Source organism: Hippocampus zosterae, chromosome 14 (genome assembly GCF_025434085.1).
Source record: "Hippocampus zosterae strain Florida chromosome 14, ASM2543408v3, whole genome shotgun sequence".
In the NCBI taxonomy this organism is placed as follows: Eukaryota; Metazoa; Chordata; class Actinopteri; order Syngnathiformes; family Syngnathidae; genus Hippocampus; species Hippocampus zosterae.
Window position 1 is genome coordinate 14,539,011 of NC_067464.1, and position 25,449 is coordinate 14,564,459.

The 25,449-nt window shown below is 41.3% G+C and overlaps 1 protein-coding gene across 4 annotated transcripts in view; it reads left to right on the forward strand.

The window, feature by feature from the left end:
* Positions 1 to 25,449, forward strand: part of crybg1a (crystallin beta-gamma domain containing 1a) — a 42,508-nt gene extending 17,059 nt beyond the window's left edge. The window contains exons 1-23 of one of the 4 annotated variants that reach the window (XM_052086662.1): positions 977 to 1,078; positions 1,770 to 1,911; positions 4,653 to 5,983; positions 7,572 to 8,611; positions 9,306 to 12,928; positions 13,196 to 13,234; positions 13,343 to 13,461; positions 14,757 to 14,934; positions 16,064 to 16,203; positions 16,556 to 16,682; positions 16,769 to 16,804; positions 17,382 to 17,536; positions 17,649 to 17,775; positions 17,870 to 18,015; positions 20,514 to 20,640; positions 20,746 to 20,772; positions 21,315 to 21,427; positions 21,657 to 21,789; positions 22,300 to 22,439; positions 23,530 to 23,653; positions 23,771 to 23,929; positions 24,307 to 24,469; positions 24,788 to 25,449. In XM_052086662.1, the coding sequence (XP_051942622.1) occupies positions 1,783 to 1,911; positions 4,653 to 5,983; positions 7,572 to 8,611; positions 9,306 to 12,928; positions 13,196 to 13,234; positions 13,343 to 13,461; positions 14,757 to 14,934; positions 16,064 to 16,203; positions 16,556 to 16,682; positions 16,769 to 16,804; positions 17,382 to 17,536; positions 17,649 to 17,775; positions 17,870 to 18,015; positions 20,514 to 20,640; positions 20,746 to 20,772; positions 21,315 to 21,427; positions 21,657 to 21,789; positions 22,300 to 22,439; positions 23,530 to 23,653; positions 23,771 to 23,929; positions 24,307 to 24,469; positions 24,788 to 24,876 (8,265 nt within the window). In that variant the 5' untranslated portion in view covers positions 977 to 1,078; positions 1,770 to 1,782 and the 3' untranslated portion in view covers positions 24,877 to 25,449. Of the gene's footprint in view, positions 1 to 976; positions 1,079 to 1,769; positions 1,912 to 3,813; positions 3,973 to 4,652; positions 5,984 to 7,571; positions 8,612 to 9,305; positions 12,929 to 13,195; positions 13,235 to 13,342; positions 13,462 to 14,756; positions 14,935 to 16,063; positions 16,204 to 16,555; positions 16,683 to 16,768; positions 16,805 to 17,381; positions 17,537 to 17,648; positions 17,776 to 17,869; positions 18,016 to 20,513; positions 20,641 to 20,745; positions 20,773 to 21,314; positions 21,428 to 21,656; positions 21,790 to 22,299; positions 22,540 to 23,067; positions 23,505 to 23,529; positions 23,654 to 23,770; positions 23,930 to 24,306; positions 24,470 to 24,787 lie in introns of those variants that run through there. The other 3 variants (XM_052086660.1, XM_052086663.1, XM_052086661.1) reach the window with 3 other exon arrangements.

Genomic DNA, 25,449 nt, shown 5'->3' on the forward strand with positions numbered 1-25,449 from the left:
GGTCACGCTCTTTGGAAATACAGACTTCAATTAATCCGGCAGTGTTAAAGTTTACGCAACCTGTGACTCTTCCCCTCATAATTTTTAATTGATTCAAAGACCTGTTTTTGTCTGACCCCACCATGTGCTCGTTTCTAATATTGGGACTCATTTTGAGTTGTGAAGTAGTCTGCAGTGCCTTAATGTAATCATGAGTTTCTTCAATGATTAACCATCAGTGAGGTTAAATCAGTGCTGGCCTTCTTTGTTCTTTTCAGTAAAATACAAAATTGACCACCTGTGCAAAATAAAGGCATGGATTCACCGTGACTCCGAAGAGTACATCCGTATGTTTTTGCAGCGATAACTTGGCGTTAACTCCACGTTAAGTTCTAAGTAATTTCACATGCTGAGGATATCTACAGAGGAACACCCTAATGCCAGATGCAGAGACACTCAAAACGTACATATTTCGCAATGATCAGTCCATGCTGTGGAATACTATACACGTAATTACCACATTAGACTCACCACAATTGAATCAGTTACTGTAAACTTTATGTAGACTAAATCGATAAGCCTTGCCGTAAGTATTCGGAGTGTGTCTGTGGAATGTTTTGAGAAAACGTTTGTGTGGTCAATCCAAACCTGGCTCAAAATCGCAGTGATGTAAAATATGCTTGCTGATAGTCTGTGTTCTCAGGTACTTCCGCAACAAGCTCATCTTATGTCTTTATGCACCTTGCTTTGTGCACTGGGCCACATACTGTACATACAGTACATGCTGGAATAAAAAAAGAGCCTACATTTGAGCAAAATGTGCCATCCATTTCATGGGTGAAGTGAGGTGTGCCTAGTTCACTGAGCAGCTCAACCATACAAAGAATGTTAGGATGATACACTCTATCTCCTCTTCTGCTTTTGGTATGCAAAACAAGGCAGAACCCTGACTGACAATTTTTTAAAAATTTTTTAATGTTTTTTTTAAACCTCTTTGCATATTAACTGCGAGGTGATTGGAAGTTTTCAGGATAACTATCATTCCTCACTCAAAATATTGTACACTAAAAAGCCACGATCAATTAGTTAACTGCTCATGGTGAGTTGAAAAACACCCTGCTTCTGCCCCCTTGTGGAGAAAGTGCCTTACTGCCGATTCCTGTCTTGGCTCTGAGTTTTTGTTTTTATCTTTTCTTTTCACGTGTATCTTGTCTAAAAAAATTCCAATCAGACTTGACCCAAAATGAATGTAGATGGACAGTAATGCTTTATCACATGAGTATGTTTTATTATTTTCATTTAGCACAACACATTATTAGAGTGTGAATCTGATTTTGTGGTAAAACACAGTCTGCAGCAGCAGATAAAAGCTTCTCATGTCTCACGCATGAGCCAGAATCCACAATGGCCCTCTAATTGCTCGGCGAACGCGGTACCCTACTTTGATGTTGCCCGCCAAGGGTCATGTTGTGCCTCTCCTTTAGTTTTAGTTTTCTTTTTCTCTTTCTTTCTTTTTTACATTTAAACCCTCCTCAAATGCAGAAAGATCCAGGCCGGCAGAGTTAAAACAATTAAATATCATTGCACATGGCAACACAAAACTTGCCAAACTTGGGAACATGAATCATTATTCAGTGGCACATACTGTAGCAGCAAAGCCTGAGTGAAATCTTTTGTCAAGATCCACTGAACAGTGAGAGAGGGGGGAAAAAAAGCTAATGACCTCATATCCTTTGCCCCCCTGCACCTCCCCAAACCCATTTCTCTTTCCCGCCTCGCTTTATTACCAGGAGCTACGACCAAATGAGTGTTTCAACAGCGTACTCATTCCAGACTGAATCGGACTGGGACCTTCGTTCTGACTCCAACTCCATGATCTACTTCAACATGCCTCAGCAAGGAGGTTCCACTTCGCCATCCAAGTACTTCAAGGTCAGTGTTAATCCGTGTCCATCAAATTCAAAATGCGTGGACATCCTATTCCTGTCCTGATACCTGCTGTGATTTGCATTGTTCCGTTTCAAGTTTGGTTTCTGAGTTTGATATTGATGCATAATTAGAACTGCTATCCTCTACATTTTAGGGTGAACATTCCTTATTGACTGACTGACTTGTCCTCATTTTAATGAAGCCAGTGCAGTGAAACAAGTGAGAGTGATAAAATCAAGACGACGAGGACATCTTAAACTGGAATTTTACAGAATATTTGAGGTTGCAGTTCAGTTGGACTGCATTGCGCTGTTGTTTCTAATAATGCGGTCAACCATTTGTAGACACTAGAGAAACTCCAGTCTAGCGAAAGTCCAGTTCAATCTTGCACATCTGGTATGACCTCGACTAGAATAATTGCACTATAAAAACAAGGTGGCTGCTGATTAACTTTACAATGTCGAATTGATTGCATTGCTTTTTGCATTGGCTTGATTTAGTTTCTACTGACCAGCAAATGTTGCAAGCTTATTTGCATTTTGCTGCACTTGGCACCTAATCAAATCCACACCTGTCTGCTGAATCAAATTACAGCGCTGTTACTGCATACCATTGGTCTCTAATGTAGTTCTGTATAATTATTCTGCCTGACTCGCTCAATTATTTGTCACCACATGTTCTTTTTAAATCCTGATTCTTATCGTCACTTTTAGGCAGTCCTAACTCATTTCTGCCGGCAGGGGTCGCAAGCTAACATGTCAGATAACCAAACATACATAGTATCCGGTGCGAGACAAGATGAATATTATCCCGTGGGATGTCATTTCCCCTGGGCTATATCACGACCTGAACCTGAAAAACCTGCTCTTCCACCTTGTCCCACCTCTGCATTGCTGTTGCCGATGGAAAAAAAACACTCATTTTTACATGTGAATCATTTGATTCAGCTCAAGCTTTCCTTTGAACTTTGAGAGACAGTACTTTGATTGAGCATAAAACGGTATGTGTGTGTGTGTGTGTGTGTGTGTGTGTGTGTGTGTGTGTGTGTGTGTGTGTGCGCGCGTGCGTGCGTGCGTTTGTGTGTGTGCGTGTGTGTGCGTGTGTGTGCGTGTGTGTCTGTGTGTGCGTGCGTGCGCGTGTGTGTCAGTCAATGCGAGGGTTTGTCTGTGCGCTGTTGCATATCTGGGTTGAAGAAAGCTTGTCTTGAAGCACTCTGTCATATAAAATCTCCTCCTATCTCAAGTTGACCAATGCTCATGAATCAGTATAAGTAGAGGCATTAGCGGTACAGTATAACATTTTTTGAGCTACGGGGAACAACAAGTAGCTGTTATTAAATGCTCACTGCAAAGATGAAATATGTTTTTCCATGTGGAGGATTGAGTGAGTGGCAGAAAAAATTAGGAGGCACAGTACAGTGTTAGAGTGGGTAGCAAAAATGGGGGAAAAAATTAAATTCAACATCTAACAGAGGTCACATGGGTGTTTTTTTTAATTCTGTTTAAACATGAACAGGAAATCCCAGCCATGAGTTGCTGTTTGTTTAGTCAAATTGTGGTAACATTTAGCACCGTGGTGTACCAAAGGTGTTTTTTTTTTTCATTTTTAATTCCAGAAATGTCAAAACCGTTGTGACACACCCCTAGCAATTGGTGTTTGAATTCCATGTTGAAAGAGCAAGATCGACATAGATTTTTGTTGCGGAACAAATGATAGAGACTAGAAAAAAGATATCATGCGGTCCCCTCAAGCTGAGGAAGGGTGGGGTTTCCCTCTTTTCCACACCCATTTAGTTTTCTCGTACTGCAAATTGCTCGTTTGCCATGCGAGACGCCATTTTCATCAATGCTTTCACAACGTTGCTGCAAATGCAAATGGACATGCCCTCAAGACAGGCACTCTGCTCACAGAGCTGTTTGTTGTCACTCATACGCGGCAGGACTAACTACATGTTGAGATGGTTCCTATGACAGCTGTTTTGGGAATGATTCTAAAGAAGATTGTCTGTGCTGGTTGAATGTATTCCAACTTAATCTGCAAATAACTATTCCAGCTAGTCAAATGGTATGTAACTTGATTTTCTTACACTCTCCTCATAGGGTTGTGAATAATTGGCATCACAGTCAGAAATGGGATTATTACCGGTCCCATTTTCGTCACAGCTGTTGCCTCTAACAGGGCTCTGCTTTAAATTTAAAATGAAATGATGCATAAACTAAACATACACTTGCACAGTTTCATAATCTATATATGATTACTCGGATAGTAATGTTTAGTTGGGATTTCATAATTTAAAGAATTACATTTCAACAAAATTATTAAAGTACATTCAGTTTAGTTTGAAGAATTGAACATACAACAAGGTTCTCATATTTTGCTCCCCATAACTACTAAGTTAATTATTTATCTCAGCTTGGCTGTTGTCTTTGGGTGTCGATGTTTATTTTGGAGAAAAGGTATCCAAAACAACAATGTAAATAAATTCAAGTCGTCATACTTGAACTACATTGTTTACTGATTTTATATTACGTACACGTAAAATGTAAATAAAACAGTTGTCTGAAATATTGATCTGTTTTTCAAATTGGCAGAATATTTTGTTTAAAAACAGAAAACTCTATTTTATTATTTACTTGTTGAATTTTTGCTTTTAGATACTGTAATCTAAAGACAACATGGGTGTGTTGCCGCTGTCATCACTTGGACATTTATCTTGTGTCTGCATCTTGTCTGTCCTTTGTCAGAATTCAGAAGAAAAACGGGGTGTGTTGGATCGTCTCAGTCACTTCTTCAAACCCAAGAAAAGGAAGAGCCGAGGCAATGAGACTTTAAACACTTTGGTCGATGCAAGTTGCCCAGGTTCGCCCACCTCCGCCGTGTCTTCAAATTCATCCCCACTGAAACAGGAAGATGGCTCAAAGACTCCCACTCCCTCGCGAAAAAATGACAAGCCGCCCAAGACTGAACCCCGAGCAGGAGTGGAGATTGGAGATACCCTCAGCCAAGGCTCCAGCCCCAGTGCCTCGAGTGTGGTCTCTCTTTTGACTGATGGGGCAGATATTCCATTTGCAGACTCCAACAGCAGTGGCTCCAACAGTGTGCGGGAGGTTCCTGTGTGCGGTAGTCAAAGGAATTCGGGGAATGTGACTCCCACTGCTCTGGACTTTTCAACCACCACTTTGCCACTTTGTTCTGATCCAAATTCAGAGGTGGGATTTGCCGAGTCAGTGGTGGATGAGGTCAGCAAAAGGCTGCAGATGAATTTGGACGATGTCACAATGCAGAAGGCAGAAAGATGGACTTTGGGTGCTCTTAAAAAGCCATCCAACTTGCCAACAGTTCAGATTCCCTTTCCCAACAATGCTGCAGGCCCTAAGTCACCTAACTTAACTTCCATAAGTGTAGCGACAACAAAAACATCAGTTAAAGTTGGAGAATATATCCACAGCACATCCCTAAAGGGAATAACATTGAGCTCTCAGTCAACCCCGACAAACCTCATCTCGACTCGTGAGCGTGCTCCAGATGTCGACAGGGAAAATTCAGCACAAAGCCATTCACCAGAAGGAAACCAAGTCCCAACTAGTGAATCTCCTGCTCACCTCTTCACAGCCATATTAGTAGATACTCACCTCGTAGAGGAGGAGAGAAATGGGAGGGAGGACATGAGGGACGTTGGGATGGAGGAGGAGAAGGAGGAGGAGTGTTTCATACCACTTTCGCCTGCCGTGCTGGCCATACCTGTCACAGTATTTCCTGAGGATGAGTCCATTACTCAAGGGAATACAGGCACCACGATCAGCTTGTCAGAGTTGTCGTCCTCAACGCCAACTACCGGAGATTTGCAAATTACTTTACGACAGTCGGAGGAGCCTAACACTGGCACAGACTCAAAGAAACACCCACTTAAGGAGAAACAAGGGTCAAAAGAGACTTGTGTTACACGCAAGACTGTGAATCTGCCTTCAAAGCCCAAGGTTGTGGCTAAAGAAGTGCATGGTAGCCCAGCGCCAAGCCTGGAAGGGAACAAGCAAGATTCCAGTTCAAAGACTTCTGGGCAGTCAAAGACGACCCTGTGAGTATCTGCTTTTTTTTTTTATGGTCTCTTTTTGAAAAGTCCCTCTGAATGGAGAAAAAGAAAGCAGGTGAGTTCAGCCTCCCTTCGTGCAACCTGATCTAAGGATTCCCATGTGCTATTGTACCAGCGAACACGCAATGACTGAAGCGCTGAAATATTTATATTGTGAGCGTCTAATTATACAGAGTGGTGCCAGTTTTAAAACATTTCATGCTTCAAATATTTCTGATGCAATTACATTAACATGATTCTTGTACTCTGCAACTTGAGTGTAAATCATCACCATTCCGATGCGTGTCTTGGTTCATCTTCTCCCACTGAGTAAGTTAGTCATTACAAAATTTGACAACCTGCGACTACAGCTCACTTAATTTGTTACATTACAATTTTAAAGAATGTGCACAGACACTGATACAGGTAAATAGGTTTGCCTGAAGAATGTCTGATTAATATACCGTGCAGGGCGGTTCTTTTGCCAGGTTTGTGGTTGATCAAATGTATATTCTTTTTGATGCGTGAAAAAAATGAATTTCTCCATCAAAATACCTCTACTATTGTTTTTCCTTATACGAAAATGTACTACGGTTCAAGTTCTAAACAGCTTTTAAAAAGGTGTATAAATATTTCTCCGATATTTACAAAATTACTTATTTCAGATTCACCAAATGAGTGAGGCTGTCTAAGTTCGTAGTCAATCATTTGCAATGGCATCATACACAAGCAACCCTATTGCGAGTAGCAGAGATGAAATGGTATGAAGATTTCATAGTCGCCACCTCAGTCTTCTTGGTTACCAGTGACATCACAATTCTGCACTGCTAACCGAAATGTAAATAAAAAATGCAGATATATGCATTTAAAGCGCTGCAACAATAACAAAATGCACATCAGAAATTAAGAAAATAGTTTTCCTTTCTTTTCTTTGTTTCATCGCACCTGCGTCCTTATACAGCACTGGTGTCAAAGTCGAGGCCCGGGGCCAGATCTGGCCCGCCACATAATTTAATGTGGCCCGCGAAAGCAAATCAAGCTTGTCAAGTTCGATGATGCCTGCTAAAGTCTGAACCAAAATTTCAAATTGTCAGGTGCAAGCCACGACAACTGTCATTATTCTTGACTTCTGACTTTAAAATTAGTTATTCATCAATTTGTTGTGTGCTATGCATGTAATATGTGGAGGTGATTAAACATCTAGATGGTTTCCCAAAATTCATAACGGCCCTCCAAGGCAAAGCGTAACTACAATGTGGCCTGCGACAAAAATGAGTTTGACACCTCTGTTATACAGTATCTCGTTCCTTTTGAGTTATCGTGCAGACAGACGTGAGGCCATCAGCTTTTGTCTGATTAAGCTTTGTAATTTTTGTAAGCATATCATTCCCTTGCTCATTGGGGCAGATTATTTTCATTATATGATAAATAGAATATAACACCTATAGGTTGACTATTTCTTTATTTATTTATTGTCTTTGTGATAATGCAGGTGTCTATTGTGAACCTTGGGCTCCCAGGGGCTCCCGTGTAACTTGTAACCTGTATTTCCCTCCTGATGCATCTACTCATGTATTCTTCTCATTATTTGCAGATTGCTACGGCTTCAAAACCACAACGCTGATGCAAACAGACATGCAGACACAACGCCATTCACAGCATACGATGAAACTGGAGACAGAAACACATCTGAGGTTTTAATTCAACAAAACAACGTCTCTCAGACATCTGAAAGCGACGATAGCCTCGCAACCCCTGATATGCACAGAGCAAAACTACAACCCGGGGTATCTGGAATAAGAGGCAATGGGAATAACCAGGCAACAGCGACTAAAGCAGGAGTTAAAGTAGCAGCTGAAACCCGGCGTACCACTGAAAGCATAGCAAGACTCTCGGCAACAGCAGCAGGAGACAAGGCCAAAAATGTGGCAACAAAAGCTAAAGGCTCCACAGAGGACATTAAAGTTACAAGACCCAGTGATCTACTGCCACTAAAGCAACAAAGCAATGAGAAAACAGTCCCTGCGATAACACCGTTAAAAGACAAATCCACCAGTGGTCTCACAAAGTCGAGAATCCCCAAAAGGCAAATATCAGATGGTGATATAAAATTACCATCTTCAATAGATAAAACAACAGAAGCTGATGGCCCTTCAGCCATTCCCAAACTACAGAAAACCCTGAGACTAACAAATGAATCTATTAAATCATTAGTGTCGACAACCAAAAGTCTCAGAAAACAAAGCTCTGAGGAGGAAAAGGAAATAAATATTCGCTCAGGTGGCAGTTCTCCTACTAAAGCATTTTGCCGGCCATTGACAGATCCTGTGAAAGAAAATCCAACGGATATGGACTTAGTAAACGGAGTGGAAGAGGATCTTAAAATAGGACAGTCCAATAAGGATAAACAGGCTTCCATGATGCCAAAGAGCCGGCTGCCCGTTTCATCTCCAACTAAGAAGTTCAATAATGACCAACCTAAAACAAATGAAAGCAATTCCAGAAAAGTTACCTCTCCTCGATTAGACACAGACAGACACAAACAAGCCCAGAAGTGCCCAGACCAGCCACCAGCAGCATGTGAGGAAAGAGCTGCTAGCAATATCTCTCCTACCCCTGGAAGTCCCAAGAAAGGTAAAAGAACCCTTAGAGTCCATAGGTTTCTTGTTCCGTGGAAATTGGCTTTGTATAAAAAAGTGGATATTAACTGCATTTATGCTGGTTAATTGTTCAACTGGATTGATGCTGGTTAATTGATAGACTACATGTTTTTGATACTTGTGTAGTTGCTATAGAATAAGCTTAGAGGAAAAAAATCTACTTGCTAGGTCCTCTACAGAGAATCACTTCTGCTTTTCTGCTTCACCAGTTAGCGGTTATATTGGGGCTGCGGTAGCTCTCCTGTAGCTTTTCTGCTTCACCAGTTAGCGGTTATATTGGGGCTGCGGTAGCTCTCCTGTAAATATTTGGGATTTGGAACGATTGGATTCAAGTCTTGATGTGGAGAAATGCTAGCTCATCAGGTGTACAACTGTTTGTGTGCACCTTCTCTCTGACATCACTTATTGCATGCCAACATGTGTGTAATCAGGTTCTATTTGTGATGTTCAACACAGAATACATGTACAATATATGTGTTGTTCAAAGGCGACTACTTGTGACGAGCAGTCAAAACTGCAAATGACTTTTTCTTCCCAATTCAAGAAAAATTCTTTATGAAATGCACAACAAATTACATCTTTCCTTGAAATTTGGGTAGGGGTTGGAGCGTGTGGAGGGTCTATCATTTGACGGTGTCTCTGTGTTTTTGTGTGTTTCTGCCCAACAGGAGGCATCTTATCAAAACAATTGAGTCACATCTTTAAAACAAGACAACACCATGAGGACACTGACACTCCTTTTGTCACCAACCAAGATAAAAAAGAATCAAAGTTTATCAAACAAAACCCGAAGTCTCCATTAAATAGTCCTGGTCCCCCATCTCCAAGCAAGCTCCCGACAAGAAGCCAGAGGAGCCCCGCCAATAATAAATCAAGGAAAAGTCAACATGTTTCAAGCGGTGATTCATCAAATATGTTTATACCCAAAGAGGACAGTGTTCATCCGAACAGCAGTACAGAGACAGCTGACAAATCTGCAGACAGTGTGGAGGCAGATCATTCGAAAGACAGTACTGCTGTGGATACACTTCATCTTAAATCTGTGTCTCACAAGAAAGAGCCCAGTGTGACATTCACAGATCATTCTTGTGCCCGTGAAACCAAAGGGAAAACAAGAGAGTCACAGGGGCTTGAAGAGGCCCTCAATAACAGTCCTAAAGGAAGCATTTCAAAGACTCAGATAATCAAAGAAAGGGAAACAGTGGTTACAGTAAAACTTGAAGACAAAGTTAAACCAATAAAAGATGCAATAGCTGAGGTAACACCGGCCAAGGCGGTCCTCAGTTCTGAGATTAATAGGCCAGGAGAAGAGCATGAAGCACTCCAACAATTGAAACCAGAGCATTCAACAAAAAATGCATCTCATCCCCAATGTGACAGTACTGCAATGGAATTGCAAACCGAAAATGTAACGGACAAGGTATTTTCAGAGACAGCCCAGCTCACAAATGACACAAAACTGGAAAAGGAAGAAGATTCAGTCGTGATAGCTCAGGGTGTTAATGCATCTCCAGGTAATGTAATGGATAGTTCTGTGAACCCTTCCTGGGATGACATCCATCAATGTGACAACATTATACCCTCTCACCAGGAAGGCGCTCCCATTGAACCAGCTAAAGAAAATGCAAATGTAGCGCCAACTGAATTCGTTTCAAAAGACCATGATTCTGAGCTGGAAAATTTTGTTTCAGCGACACCTTCAATTTCTTTAAACACCACTGACAAGATCAAGGATTTTAAAGTCATTGTGGATCAAATTACAAATACAACGAATGAAAATGTGTTGCCATCAGCATTGGCCACAGATTCTATACAAAATGCTAAAGGAGGGGAGAAAAGCAAAGAAGAGGTCGGCACGAAACCAGCGGACACAGAGAATGAAGCTGTTTATGAGGCCTCCAAGAATGTTGAAAGTCAGCTGGACAAAGAGCCCCTTTCACAAATACAAGAGTCTAAAAAGGAGGAAAAAGAATCAAAGTCAAGTGAAAAGCTGAATGACACAGCAGTGATGGGCAGCAAGTGCATCGGGGAGCTCAAGGCATTCAGCACAGAGAGCAAAGCAGACAAAGACGTCACCATGCCAAATGAATCAACCCAACTAACATCAGAAAATGAATCTTTACCGCTGACCGCAGAGGAGGAAATACAAACAGTCAAAACCGCCGAAAAGTACAAGAGTCAAGCACAGAAGGCAGAACAAATAACTACTGCGTGTGGAAGTACAACCAAGACGTTGGATTCCCAAGAAGCTATTAAGGATTCTTCGAAGGAAGCTACTAGTGCAGCTAAGGAATCCCAGCAGCCAATGGGGAAAGAACTATCATGTAATGTACCGCTAACTCAGGATGGGATAGCCAGGAGTCAAAATGAAATTCAGGACAAGCACAGTTATGTTAAAAGGGGGAATCAACAGGAAATAAAGACAGTTGAGTTTAATAAAGATGGTGAAACAAATGCCTCATCAATTAAAAGTTTAGGGAATGAGAGTTCCAACTCTGAGGTGATTAGCCAAGGTGAAACTGAGCCTGTTGGAGTACAACTTAAGAGTGTTGGCAACCATGATGAAATTGCCAATACAGCAAAAGCATTAAATTCTGAAAAAGCACTGGAAAGCCAACTTTGTGACATATCGTCTACTCAAAGTTCTCAACAATCAAATGATTCTCCATTAAAACGTTTGGAAGATGAAGCGCCAACTGACACCAATAATGATGAAGTTGGGGATGTAATTGACAGTGCTGAAACCAGTCATGTTCATTTCCAAAAACAAGAGTGCTCTGTAAACATCACGTCTGATCATGAGAAGATCAGCACACCGGATGAAAACTCTCATCAGTACACAGATTGCAAATTGTCAGAAGTTAACCAAGAAAGTAAAGCAAAAATGTTACTGGCAGAACCTACCGAGAAAATGGCCAGCGATTCTGAAATGCCGACCAACTTGTTCACAAGTACAACAGACGCCAGTAAGATTGATATGAAAGAAAATGCTAATTTAAAAGAAGTCACTGAGAGAGTGTCTAAACAAAAGGATGAGCAAATAACTGTGAAGCAAAAGTTAAAGCCCAGTCAGATTGAGGACAGTGAACAAAAAGACACGGTCACTGATGGTTTCCAAAGCCCATCTGATCAGAAGGCCAAAGAGACCAAAGAAAAGAAAAGGACAACACGTGAACTATATGCCAATAAAGAAGCTAAAAAGCTGAATGCTTCCCAGCAGTCAATAAAACCACCACTTAATGGCGTCTCGCCTCTTGCCACTGCAGTGAAATCCTTGAGTCCACCTGTGGGACTTCAGCTAAAGGAGGAGTCGCCATCTAGCTGGTTAGACGTGGAACATCATCACAAACAGAAAAAGGACAATAGAAGGAAACCAGACGCCTCGGCCAGCGAAGACGAATCTCTTGAACCAGACGAGTTTGAGGATTTCATCAGCAGCATTAAGGCAGGTGGCATTCCCTTCTCACTGCCTCTTAAGAAGCACCCACATAAAAAGGCCCCATCTCCCCCTTTTGCAATGCCAGCCATTAGGGAGGATCATTTTGAGAAAACTTTTGATCCCGAAGAATTCCAGTTTGGCTTGAGAAAGAACGGAAAAGGTTTCAAGGACCCGTCTCCAGCAATGGTGTTAAAACAAAATGCAACTAACCGGCACGGGCGAACCATGGAAAAACACAAGCCAGTCAATTCCACATCCACAGTCCAAAGGGAATTCCTTGAGGAGGAAAAAGGAAGAACTGAAGTCAAAGAGCCCCCAGCGATTGAGCAGAACAATGGAGAGGAGCCTGGGAAGCTATCATCCCGATTCGAAAGGATATCCCTCCTGTCTAGTTTACTGAGTTCCCCTCGGTCCAGTAAGAGGCACAAAGAGGAAGCAGCCACTGAACAAAATAACACTTCATCCAAACAACAGAAAAAAGTACCCTCGCTTGGAACGCAGGAAGCAGTTGATGCAACCTTTCCTGAATACGAATCGGCTACGGAGGGTGTGACAAAGAGTGGTACAGACTGCACTGTGGGTGGTAGTAAAGATGCCGCCAATGAATCGACCATTAGTCCCTCCCCTCTTTCTCTGCCTTTGGTTTCTCAAATCAAACCGCCTCAACATAATCTTGAGGACAGAAAAGAATCAGCTGAGACTGACCAGGACTTTACAAAAGCATTTAAAACCAGGCAGAATCCGGACGGATATTCTACTATGGACGAGGCTTTAAAGCCTAAAGTCAATAATGGTGAACTACCTCCGGCCACCAAACGCATCCTAAAGAATCTTCCAAAGAAAAAGTCGAAGGTATGCTTTTGATTATTTGAATTTCTTCAGTCTGATGCAAGTAAGGGGGAAGGATGCATCCAAGACTTTTATATTGTAGTGCAGTAAATGTAATGCCTGATTAGTAGTTTTACTCCCTGTGGTGTTTCAGTGTCACCGGATGCCTTTTTGTTGTTATATCTAAGTTAAACCATGAAGAGAAGGGTAACAAATCACAAATGCGTTTCATATTTACATTGTTTGATTTTACCAGCACATAAAATAAGCCATTTTAACGTTTCCTTCCAGACAACTGTGGTCAAGGGGTTCCACAAAAGACCTGGAAAGGTACAAGCGAATGTTACCTCAATACATTGTTTGAACATTTATCTTTACACATAATTAAAGCAGTGCTGCCACCTCAGATCGTAACATCACCTCTATGTCCCGGTCCAGCTTTTCATCCACGAACATGACAACGTCGGTGGTGAAGTCTACGAACTATGTAGTGACGTTGAAGATGCCACGCAGATGAAACTCTCTCCTGTCATCTTGGTACGAGTCATCAGAGGATGGTAAGCGGGCTTTACTGGTCTAAAGTTCATATGGATTTATTAAGAGAGTTATGTTAATTGTTGTGTGAGTTACTTTTACTTTGCTGTGTTAATTATTGTGTGACTTAGTGATAGTTTGTCTACTACTTTGGGCTCGTACTGGGGTAATGCACCGATTACAATTGCAGGGAAGTTGTGTAAAATGTAAATAAAAACAATACATTTCTTTGTCAATTATTTCCAACATATATTTGATTGAATATACACAAAGACAAGATGTTTAGTCATCTCCAAACACAAACTTTTAGGGTATTAATATTCACTTTTTTTTTTAAATTTTATTTGATACCTTCAACACATTCCCAAAGAACTGGGCCCTGTTCATCACTGTGTTACATCACCTTTTAAGAACACTCGATAAGTGTTCGGGAACTGAGAACACTAATTTTAGAAGGAATTATTTCCCATGCTTGGGTGATGTGCCACTTCACTTGCTCAACAGTCCACTCTGTGTTGTTGTATTTTGCACTGGACAAAATTTTCAATGGGAAGTTTGGACTGCTCGCAGGCCTGTCTAGTACTTTCTTACCATGCAGCCACCCCATTGTTGTTATTGTTATTAAACATGGAGAATGTGGATTGGCATTGTCTTGCTGAAGTGAGCAGGGACGTCCCTGAAAAATACTTTGCTTGGATGGCACGATATATTGCTCCAAAACATGAATATACCTTTCAGCATTAATGGTGTTTTCACAGATGTTCAAGTTATTCATGCCATGGGCATGAATACACCCCAATACTGCTACAGCTGCTGGCCTGATATGAGTTCCAAAAAATAATTTCAAGTGTGGACTCGTCAGACCACAGCACACTTTTCCACTCTGAGTTAGTCCATTTCAGATGAGCTTGGACTCCCAGAAGTCGGCTGCATTTCTGGATGTTGATGCTATATGAGTTTTGGGTAGAGTTTTTTTTTTTTTTTTTTTTTAGATTTGTTTATTTAAAATATTCTTGTGAAACTGATAGAATGCACACAAAATTATACATTATAATAAATTAAGATGCCCACAGACACATAGTTTTTCTTTTCTTTCCATTTCCCCCCGATATCCTTCGCAGTAAAAAAAAAAATCTTTAAGAACATTAAATATGTTATTTTTAGTGCATTAAATTTCACGACGGTTAACAAGGATTAGCAAGTTATTGTATTCTGTTTTTGGTTACTTTTTACACAATATCCCAACCTCATTGGTTTGTACTTACAGTACTTTGGTATCTGTCTAATTTGATACTTTGTTTTTTTTTTTTATATTTAGCTGGCTCCTATATGAACATAAGGGCTTCCAGGGTCGTGTCATTGCCCTTGAGGAAGGTCAGACAGATCATGTAATGAACGTGTGGGCTGACGATGGAGCCCCAACAACTGTGGATGAGAAGGGTCAGCCTGTGTCTACGACACCCTTGACCATCGGTTCTATTCGACTGGCGGTCAACGTAAGTTGCCATCTTGGATCTGTATTTCTAAATGTGTAACTTCATCGCTCAACTGTCAGATCAGTGGACACAACATTACTTACAGCTTCACAATCTTGATGAAAGCCAGTGCAAGAACGACACCAACAATTCAGCTTTTTAACTGATTATCTCGCGTATTCATCATTTGCGGTCACATTTTGCCCTTCTCATGCAGTTAATAAAGTCACAAAAATACTGCAAGCATCAGTCAGCATGATGCAGCGTTTTCTACACACCCCTGCAAAATATCTTCTCTTTACTATTATGGCACAAAGCAGATTTCTGGACGATTTTTGGATTGCATCCAGTACCCCCCGTGACTCTTGTGAGTTTTAAGCGGTTTAGAAAATGGATCGTTGGATGGATTGATCCTTCTAACATTGGAAATACCATTTTAAAAAAGCTGGAAAAATTCTTTACATGGAAGATTTAATGATGCCTGGGCAGATTCACTTGCATTTACGGTGCCTCTGAGAGCTGCTTACCAGTATGCTTAATTTGTGGTGAAAAAACGGCCAACAATAAAGGTCAAATGTAGAAAGACATGTTCAAAATTAACACACAGGCTTTGATGAAAAACATCCGGAGTGAGAAGAGGTGGGGGGCTTTTTCAGAACTGATGTGGAAGGTTGATCTGAGGAAAAATAACTTCTCGAGGTGGATGAAGTCTGAAAATTCAACCACCCATAAGTTTTGGGGTCGCCCAGAAAATAGTCAGATATGGGAAGCCGTTCACTCATGGAGAATAAATGAGAGATTGAGAGAGACAGACAGACAGACAGACAGAGAGAGAGAGAGACCGCACGCTGACATTGTCATTTCACATGTCAAAAAGTGTTTGCGGTTCCCGGTGTTGTCTTTTCCGTCTAGACCGGGTCGAAATGGCTCTTTGAGCGTAAAAGGTTGCCGACCCCTGATCTAAGCTAGTTGAATATGGGAAGTTGAAAACACAATTAACGAGGTTATGAACTCCCTGAATGACTGTTTATACCTTTCAACGAAAAAAAAAACCTAAGTCATACATGTAAAAAATGAGGGTGGATTGCAGATATAGTTGTTGTTGTTATAAATGCTCCACAAAAAATACGTGTTATTCTCTCTCTTGCAGGACTATTCCCAACCCAGAATTGACCTGTTTACAGAAGTTAATGGTTTGGGAAGGGTGTCCTCTTACTGTGACGACACAATTGAAATTTGCTCCTTTGGGATCCCCCAGACCACTGGTTCCATCAAGGTCCATTCTGGAGTGTAAGTTGATGCTACTCATGTGACATAACAGCGACTGTTGCCTAATTGCAGATCTAATGTTGGTTGATTTGCATTAGTTACAACTGATTTCCAATTGAGAAAATACACAACTGCTCTGCAAAATACCTTCTTTTCGCTTTTAAATATTTTCCCCATTTACTTTTTGTATCTTGAAAGTACTGCCTAGTTATCTAAGTGTAACTTCTGTTATTAAATCCAACTAGCAGGTTAAACATTGGATCCTTACGATAAGAAGATCATTATAATTAATAGGTGTGTGTTACTACTTCACAATCATTCTTATCTTTATAAAACAACGGTCCACTTTCTCTCCATGTTTCCATCTGTTTAGCTGGCTTGTGTACAGTGATCCTGGCTTTGGAGGTTTCGTAGGAGTGCTGGAAGTTGGCGAGTTTCCTTGTTCAGAGACCTGGGGATTCCCACAGCCCTTTGTTGGCTCTCTCAGGCCCCTTCGGATTGTAAATATCTACTGTGCAGGGTGTCTGTCACTTTGATGTCATTTTGGATATTGACCAATTCTGATGCTCTCTGTCTGTCTTTACAGGGAGCAATAAAGGTGGATCATCCTAAAGATGTCAAGGTTTGTTTCAAGTATATCCACCTCTCTTACATTAAATGTATTGTGTTTCCTATGGACTATATTGATTGCATCACGCACAGTCTTGAAATCTGGAACAGTTGTAAATGTAAGTGAATGAAAGAGCCCAACATAAGTTAAACACTCCTGAAATTCAAATAAACAATTGAAACTGGTAAGTTACAATCTTGCACAATGATCACTTTTAACTGTAAAGGTGACATCAATACGCTAAAGGATGTGACGGTTATTAGTTGTGAATAGATTGAAATATTTTATGAATGATTGTACATTTGTAACAGAATGACTTCCGTCACAATATAAATGTTCCTGCTGTTTAGTCTTTCCTAAATTGCGAACTGAATGATGTCAATTGTATTTTCAATTGCCACAATATTTGTTCGTTCAGAACACATGCATGATACTTGGCATTAGGTTGAAAACGACCTGTAGCATTATGTGTTGTGCTGCGGTGGAAAATTACTCACTTAATCTCGGGGAAACAAAACCACAGCGCATGAACTCGTGTCAACTAAAAGGCCCGTCCAGCAAACCTCGTCATTGATTTTGGCTCGTTTAGGCACTGGTGTTCGAGAAGGCCAATTTTGAGGGAGAGTGTTTAGAGGTGGATGGTGACTTGTACAACCTGGGAGAGGGAGAAGCAGAACAAGGCGACTCTGGTGGAACTACAAATACAATCTCTTCTGTGGGGTCCCTCAAGATACTCGGTGGTCTGTGAGTATTTCAGTCCATAGATGCAAGTGGGTAGAATCTGTTGATATTCCTGATGAATATGAGTTAAAGTAGAAATGTGTAATATGCCCTCTCTGCGTTTTTTGTATGGTAGCTGGGTTGGTTATCAAGAGGAAGACTTTGAGGGTCAGCAATACATCCTTGAAGAAGGAGAGTATTCGCATTGCAGTGATTGGGGGGGTTCTGAGGATGGTCTCCTCTCTCTTCGTTCCATTTGGACGGTAAGCTTTATTTTATTGTCGTACACCTTTATCTAATGCTACGCAATGTATTTTACAAGTCGGTGATCATTTCTTTTCATGCTGTCTCGCTTAGGATTTCCTGTCCCCGCACATTAAATTGTTCAGTGAGCCCAACTTGGACGAACGGGGGCTCAGTGTGGATCTAATGGGCCCCGTTGTCAGCATGGAGGACATCGGCCATAGCTTGAAAACCCAATCAATCAACGTCCTGAGTGGGGTGTAAGTCAAATACTCCCTCTTTTTTGCTTTTTCTCTTTATTTTACACTTCGAGGTTGCGCATTGTAAACAAATGCTTCAAATTTCCCCTTAGTCCCTTTGTACTGACTTGGCACCATCCAGAGTGAAATGGGCTGGAAAGAAGTAGAGACTTGAGAGTCGACTTTCAGCAGACTTTAGAGACAGTAAAAACAAGGGGTAACATGAAATGTCCTAATTGTGTTCTCTCATGCAGACACTTGCAGTTTTAGGTGTGTGTTAGTCTACTTACAAACATGACTAAGAGTTCTTTCACTGTTCAAACGCTTGACACACCTTGATGGCTCATGCAAACAGCCCCCGAGGATACATCTCAGAGTAAGCTGGCGCAACTGATCTGCCCACGTCATTGTCTTCTGTGAATTTGGATGATTTTCATTTCCTGTGCTTAGATATTTGCATTGATGGCACTGTTGATGCTCGTAAAAGGGTCTTGGCAATATCGGACATAGTTTTTAACTGATTGATTACAGAAGATCATAAATGGAAATTGGTTGGTTGGTTTGCCAAGTTTAAAAAATTTAAAAAATATTTCATATAAGTACCTTTTTAATGCAAAAACTCTGGTCATTTTTTAAAATATGCTTGACTGCCAGGCTCTGATCAAAATATATGTTTAGTACTATTTTTGTTTTGGTAATCAGTTTGATTAAAGCCAGCTACTGCCTTCGGGTAAGCGCAATTGAACCATGCGCACCAAAACCAGCGGACGTTCAAACGTCTTCCCTCTCACCATTAACTCCCGAAACAGTAACTCAAATCTATCGGGGCTCTTTGCATTTTTTACACAACCTTGATCGTTTTAGCTCCAGCTCTCAACATACTTGAACAATTGTCATTGATCAATATTCCACAGCATCAGACACTTAAAAGCGCTCAAGGACTTTCTGCACAATTGCACACGAAAAGATGTTCTACACATTCTGCAAGGTGGTTTTAAAATGGTGCAACGATTATCTGCACCAACTGCACATCCATCATCGTATTGTATTGCGCCGCTGATCCAGAGGCGATTGCTCTAAGATTGCAAGGGAATCTCAGCTTGCCCTAAAATGTCCAAAAATAAGTGATCAAATACATGTGTGTACATACAATTGTGTGTCCATGTCATTGACTAAATATGCGCTACAACGCGCTCAACTTTTTTTCCTATTCGGCTTCTTATTACTGGTTACCACGCGACTCTCTTCTCATTCATTCCCGCAGCTTCACTGTGCTTTAAACTGTGTGGAGGCTGCGCGTCTACAGCGCGGACGCTGGGCGTCGAGAGAGAGTTCTGAGTAGGTTGTCCCAATGCATTGAAACGAGACGAGTCATTGGATAAATGCTGGTTTTGTCCCGCCCATCGGACTCTCAGCGTCTCTGGGAGTCTATGGACAGTGGGTGTTTATGGGCTGGGCCGGAGGCTCAGCTTTTCTGCATGATGATTGGATGATCGGTCTTTTTGATTGACAGCAAAATGACACAATCACCGATCTTTTGGTGTAGGCATCCGCGGGAGCATTTTTCAATTCTCATTCTGTTCCGAGTTGAACTGGAGACTTCTTCTAATCACCTGTGTGACACTCTCTTTGTTGAAAACGACTAGAGACAAATCACCATTTTATTTCTGGTGGGTTTTATTTATGGTAGTTGTTGCAGTCGTAGGACACTGGTTAAGTCCCTGGAAACGACGCCTTGTTGGTATGACAGGGTCACATGGTCATTTTGTTGAAAAGGAACGGAGAGTCGAATCCACGTATAAATAAACCGACACATTTTATGATGTAGGCTGAAATTGAGCTTCCCCTCCTTGACAGACCAGCATCCACCACCGCACTGATCACTTTATCTCGGCTGCATGCACATTGTCACGGAGCAGTCATTGGGTGGTACCAGTGCACGACGGTACCCTTACTTTACGGAAAGCCTTTCGATACTTATATGTCACATCTTTGTTTATCGTAGTTGCTTGTTATTGGTGATACTTGGGTAGCCTATACTACCGGAGACAAATTCCTTGTGTATTCGACATACTTGGCCAATAAAGATGATTCTGATAGATCTTCCTGCTTAATCGGCTGGGTTTAACCTTTATCTTCACGTTCAAGTAAACCCTCATGATTTGTTCCAGAAATCAGGTTGTTAGAAGATTCATCCATATTTAAACATCTAAGATGTTCTTCACCATTGCAAGGGAATTTTAAACGATTTTGTCAAATATTATTATTTGTATGATCGCAGACCATATCGATTTCAAAGAATATCCAGTCTTATCAGTATACCTAAATTAAAATCTATAATAAAGGTACTTTACTAGTCATATGAAAAATGTATATTAAAAATTGTTCTGTGGATTTAACCCATCCTTGAGGAGGTGTGGGTGGTCACCGTTTACGACGGTAACCGTGAACCTTGGTCAAGGAAACTGAATGGAAATGGAACATGGCTTTCACTCAGTTATCTTTTTCCTTGGTGACAGCTGGGTGGCATTTGAGAATCCAGCATTCAGCGGCGAGCTCTACATCCTGGAGAGAGGCCTATATTCCTGCCCAGAGGATTGGGGTGCCCAGAATTTCAAGATATCATCAATCCAGCCAGTATTCAATGTAAAAAATTCAAATAAAATAAAACCTGCATTCCCACTATGACTCAATAAGTTACTTTAGTTGTTCTGAACGCTCATTCAGATTTTCTCACTTCTTATTTTCCAGGAAACGTTGGTGCAATCTCAGTTCAAGGTATGTACTGTAACCATTTCTCCTCCCATTTCGAATATAGGGGGAAAGGTATTTTACTGGACAAATTGCTGGAGTGAGTCTGTGGGAATTTGCAGCCATTCTTCCAGAAGAACTCTTGTGATGTCAAAGGTTGCGGATGTTGGTCAAGAGGGCATGGCTCACAATCGCCGCATTTCTTTGTGTATTGGGAGTCGTGCTGGCACAGAGCAGATACCGTACAAAAAGCAAATTATCCAAAATGCCACGCTCAGATGAAGAAATGCAATTCATCTCAAGACCCGATGGATAAATTGACCAATTGTCCCGTGGTTTTTTTTTTTTTGGTGGTCCTCAATAGCTACTCCAGATAAAGACACTTTTTACATCGAGTGGTCCAATGGCTTTTTCTCACCAGGGTCAAAACAGCCAACCATTCTCACCTATTGGCAATTGAGAATGTTCAATTGACTTTGTATGCACGTCTTAGCAATGTTGGAGGATTTTGGAATTCCCAGAATTGTATGTCTCCGTAGCCCGTAAGCGTGTGCTGTGTTGCTATCCAGGTGAAGCTGTTCTCTGAGCCCAACTTTAAGGGTGAACTGATGGTTCTGGAGGACAGTGCCGAAGCTTTGGATGAGGACTTTGTGCCCATGTCCTGTAAGGTGCTAACTGGCAGGTATAGGAGCCACAACGGAACGGACAATTCAGTACCACAGCAAAATGATGTTTATACATTTACGAGCATATGGAAGTGCTTTAATTAACACTGAAATATGTAAAAATGTGACGGCTACATTTGAGGCAAACCTAGTGTAAAATAACTTAATGGAAATTCATACAGTATATCCCGATCACGTGGTACAGCATGCCATCGTAATGTATCTGTGTCATTATTTAATGCTCAGCTGGATCGCATATGAAGGCTGCAACTTCGCTGACAACATGTACTTATTGGAGGAGGGAGAATATCCCGACGCTGAGTTCTTGGGCTTCCTGTCCTCAGACGTGAGGATCCGTTCCATGCAAACTGTTGGCCACGTAAGGGCTTTGTTTGTTTGTTTGTTTGCTCTCTGAGCTCATCCGCCCCTACACACCTGCCCGGCGCCTCAGGTCTGTGGACCAGTCTTTGTTAGAAGTACCAAGAACTAAACTGCGGCTCAGAGGGGATCGAGCCTTTTCTGTTGCTGGTCCCTGTCTCTGGAATTACCTCCCACTGAACATTCGGCAAGCCTCCTCGCTGCCCATCTTTAAAGCCCTCCTCAAAACCCACTTGTATAATTTGCCGTTCGACTCAGCATGATTTTACTGCTTGGTGCTTTCAACCGCCTTTATTACCATTTCGTCTTACTGTTTATTGTGTATGTTAAATCGCTCCATGTACAGCACTTTGTATGCAGCGATGGCTGTTTGAAAGTGCTCTATAAATACTGTTGACTTGACTTGTATGCGTTCGATGATGTGCGTGCACCTGTGGCGAACAAACTGTGTGTGCAGTCTGTTAGTGTCGTGTTTCATGTGAGTAACAAAGCTCTCTACTTTCTTATGTAGGAGTTGTCTCTACCCTCCCTCTTGCTGTTCAGCAAGCTGGGGTGCACAGGTCGCAGAGTGTTGCTGAATCATGGGACTGTGAACCTGCACCAAGCAGGCTTACCCGCTCACATACGCTCCCTGGTGGTGGAGGGAGGAAAGTATGTACCTACCTGCAACTCAGGTTTTTCATGTTTTGAATTGCTGGGTTTTGTGTGCAGCTTCCTGTCCACAGTTTTCAATACAAAACATTGTTTGCTGGTGGCCAGTGGCTACCCTGGCTAGGTATTCTTCCAATATTTGTTGTGATGATCTAACATGCGACTTTTTCAATGAAATGTGATGAGAAGCTATGATGTTGAATCAGACTGAATCCACAATTGGGTCAGACTAAACTTTTGTGCACAATTAAAGGTTTACTATTCGCATTTGACATAATTGAACCATACTGCTGATGCAAAACTAATGTAATTATTCCTCGAATCTTTTTAAAGGGTTGCCTCATATCCTTAACAGGCACTGAATGCATGAATCTAAAAATAAGGCCTTCATTGGCATTAAAATGGATTTAGATGGAGCTTTCAATCGTCTTAAAAATGTTAGCACAATAAATTGGATTTTAGGATTGCAAATAGTCTCAAATCTCCAAATAAACCAACATTCCTTCAAAATAAATACAAAGTAAATGACTGGTGGTAATATTGAGCAGTCACAAGAGTGGAACCAATCAAACAACCAGTGTGTGTGTTTCAGTTGGGACTCTTAAGAATAGATGCACATCATTTTTAGTACGTACTCCAGCAACTTTGGACAATACCGGGCATTGGGAACATTGTGAAGTTACCGGTAATCTTAAATTTAATTGCAACTGAATGAAAACATTTTAAGAAGTCTTCCATTTTAATTGCCGTAAGCTGTAGGAACCCTGTTATGAGTGTGTACTTACATGTACCTTACATTCTGTCCTTTTGATTGTGGGATCAACTTAAAGCAATGTCAAAGTGAATAAACTGTGAGAGCACTCAAGGCGATGTACTTCTAATCGTACCAGTCCTGCAAAAGTTGTCACAGATCTCTAAGAAATTCCTTTACATGGTGTTAGCTGAGGTTTAACAGCATAGCATCCAATTAGGAGCAGTCATTGTGCCAAAGATGTGAGGAGTTCCAAACGGGGGGGCTCGACTAAAAAAGGCCTTTTCACTTAACCTTCATTTTTCTCACATTGTCTCGTATTCCAACCCCCCCGTCTAGGTGGGTGTTGTACAAAGGCAGCAACTACCGCGGTCAACAGATCCTGCTCCACCCGGGTCAAATTGCCGACTGGTGCAAGTTCAGTGGGTGGAAGGGAATCGGATCGCTGCGGCCTTTGCTGCAGGTATTGAGCGGTCTTCTCTCCCAAAAAAAAAGATGCCAAGTTCTGTCATCTGTCTTGCTCATTCTCATGCTGTGGGGGGCTTTCGGTTAACTCAGCTTTGTTACGTTTTACCAACAGAAACAGATTAGTATCCGTTTGCGGAACAAGGAGACTGGATGTCTGATGTCATTGACCGGCGCGCTTGAAGACATCCAGCTGATGAGGGTGCACGCTGTGGAAGACACAGGGGGCATCGAGCAACTCTGGCTATATCGAGACGGTCAGCTTGCCTGCAAGGTACGCATGCATAAAGTGCTCCCGACCTTCTTATCCAAATACACTACTCAGTATGTCTAAATGAAGTGCACACATATTTTCCAATGTATATTATATATTAAATATAATATATATATATATTCAAGTGCTTGTTGAATATCTCAGTTGGATATTTGCACAAACAAAAAAATAAATGCTTTATATTTGACCATCTATCATAACGATAAGAGGCCATTCCACATCAGAAAGTGCTTGAATGCGAACTGTTTCAATTTCATTGAGACCCAACTTTTTCACCATTGTGATCAGGAATTTGATTTATTTTTATTTTTGTTTTTATGAATTCACCTTTTTCTACACACAAAACTAACTTGTAACTGCATCCTGTTTGCTTCCAGCTTGCCGAAGACTGTCGCCTGGAGACCGCAGGTAACATGGTGATGGCAGGCAGTCGGCTTTGTGTGTCTCCGGAGGCAGGAAAAGACAACCAGCTGTGGGACATAACCTCAGATGGCCTGGTGCGCTGCCACTTCCAGCCTGGCCTGGTCCTTGAAGTCAAAGGTCAGATTCTCCTGTCTGGGTTGTATCGTGTTTGTCAACTACAGTAAACACTATAGTAAAGGAATTTAAAAAAAAACATCCCACTATTTGAATTACAAATAATACGATCCAGACTGTAATTTCTCAAAAGTGTGTACAGGCAATGTTTTCAGTGACATTTTAATCTTTTTAACGGACGTGTGTGCAAAGAACAAACAAGTTTCCATTTGATCATATTGTTGAATTCATTCCCTTCATTTATGAGCTTGATACATGCAGATGCACACTTCATGACCTTCCATGCCATAATTTAATCATACCACTTTGCATGTATCACAGGAGGTCACCAGTACGACCAGAACCAGGTGATCCTCAACATGTTTGAGGAGGGAAAACCAAACCAAAGATGGATGCTGGAGATTTTGTGACTTGCCGGGCCACGGTGTGGCCCTGAGGATGCAGCTCTGCTAGTGGAGCACCCACCACTCAGACATTTCCTGAGTGAGACTTTGCACAAACACTGCACTCCTGTAGCATCTGGACCCTTTTGGAGGAGGGAAACCATGTTCGGATTATACAGTACTCATTAATTTAACACTTTTATTTTATTCATGTTGTTTTTGTACTTTATAACGAAGAGAAGTATGTTCTTATTTATCTACTCTTTTTATATGGTGCATTGCTTGTTTTGAAATGTCAGCCCGGGTTTAATGCGGCGATTCTCTGGGCTTTATGGTACGCGACAACTCTTTCCCCCCACATGGTTTCTTGTTCCTCATCTCATGTTGGTGGACGCAATGAAGTCTAAATTCCAAAGATATATTTTAGTCACACATTTTGTCACCACTGCTGGTAATGTTGTAAAGTTTTGCAATGTTTTCTGAATACGTTTTAACACTGAATCTGATGCATATGCTTCATTTGTGGATTAGATTTTAAATCACATCATTTTTGAATCAACGGTTGAAAATATGTAAATATAAAAGAGAAAATACCTGTTA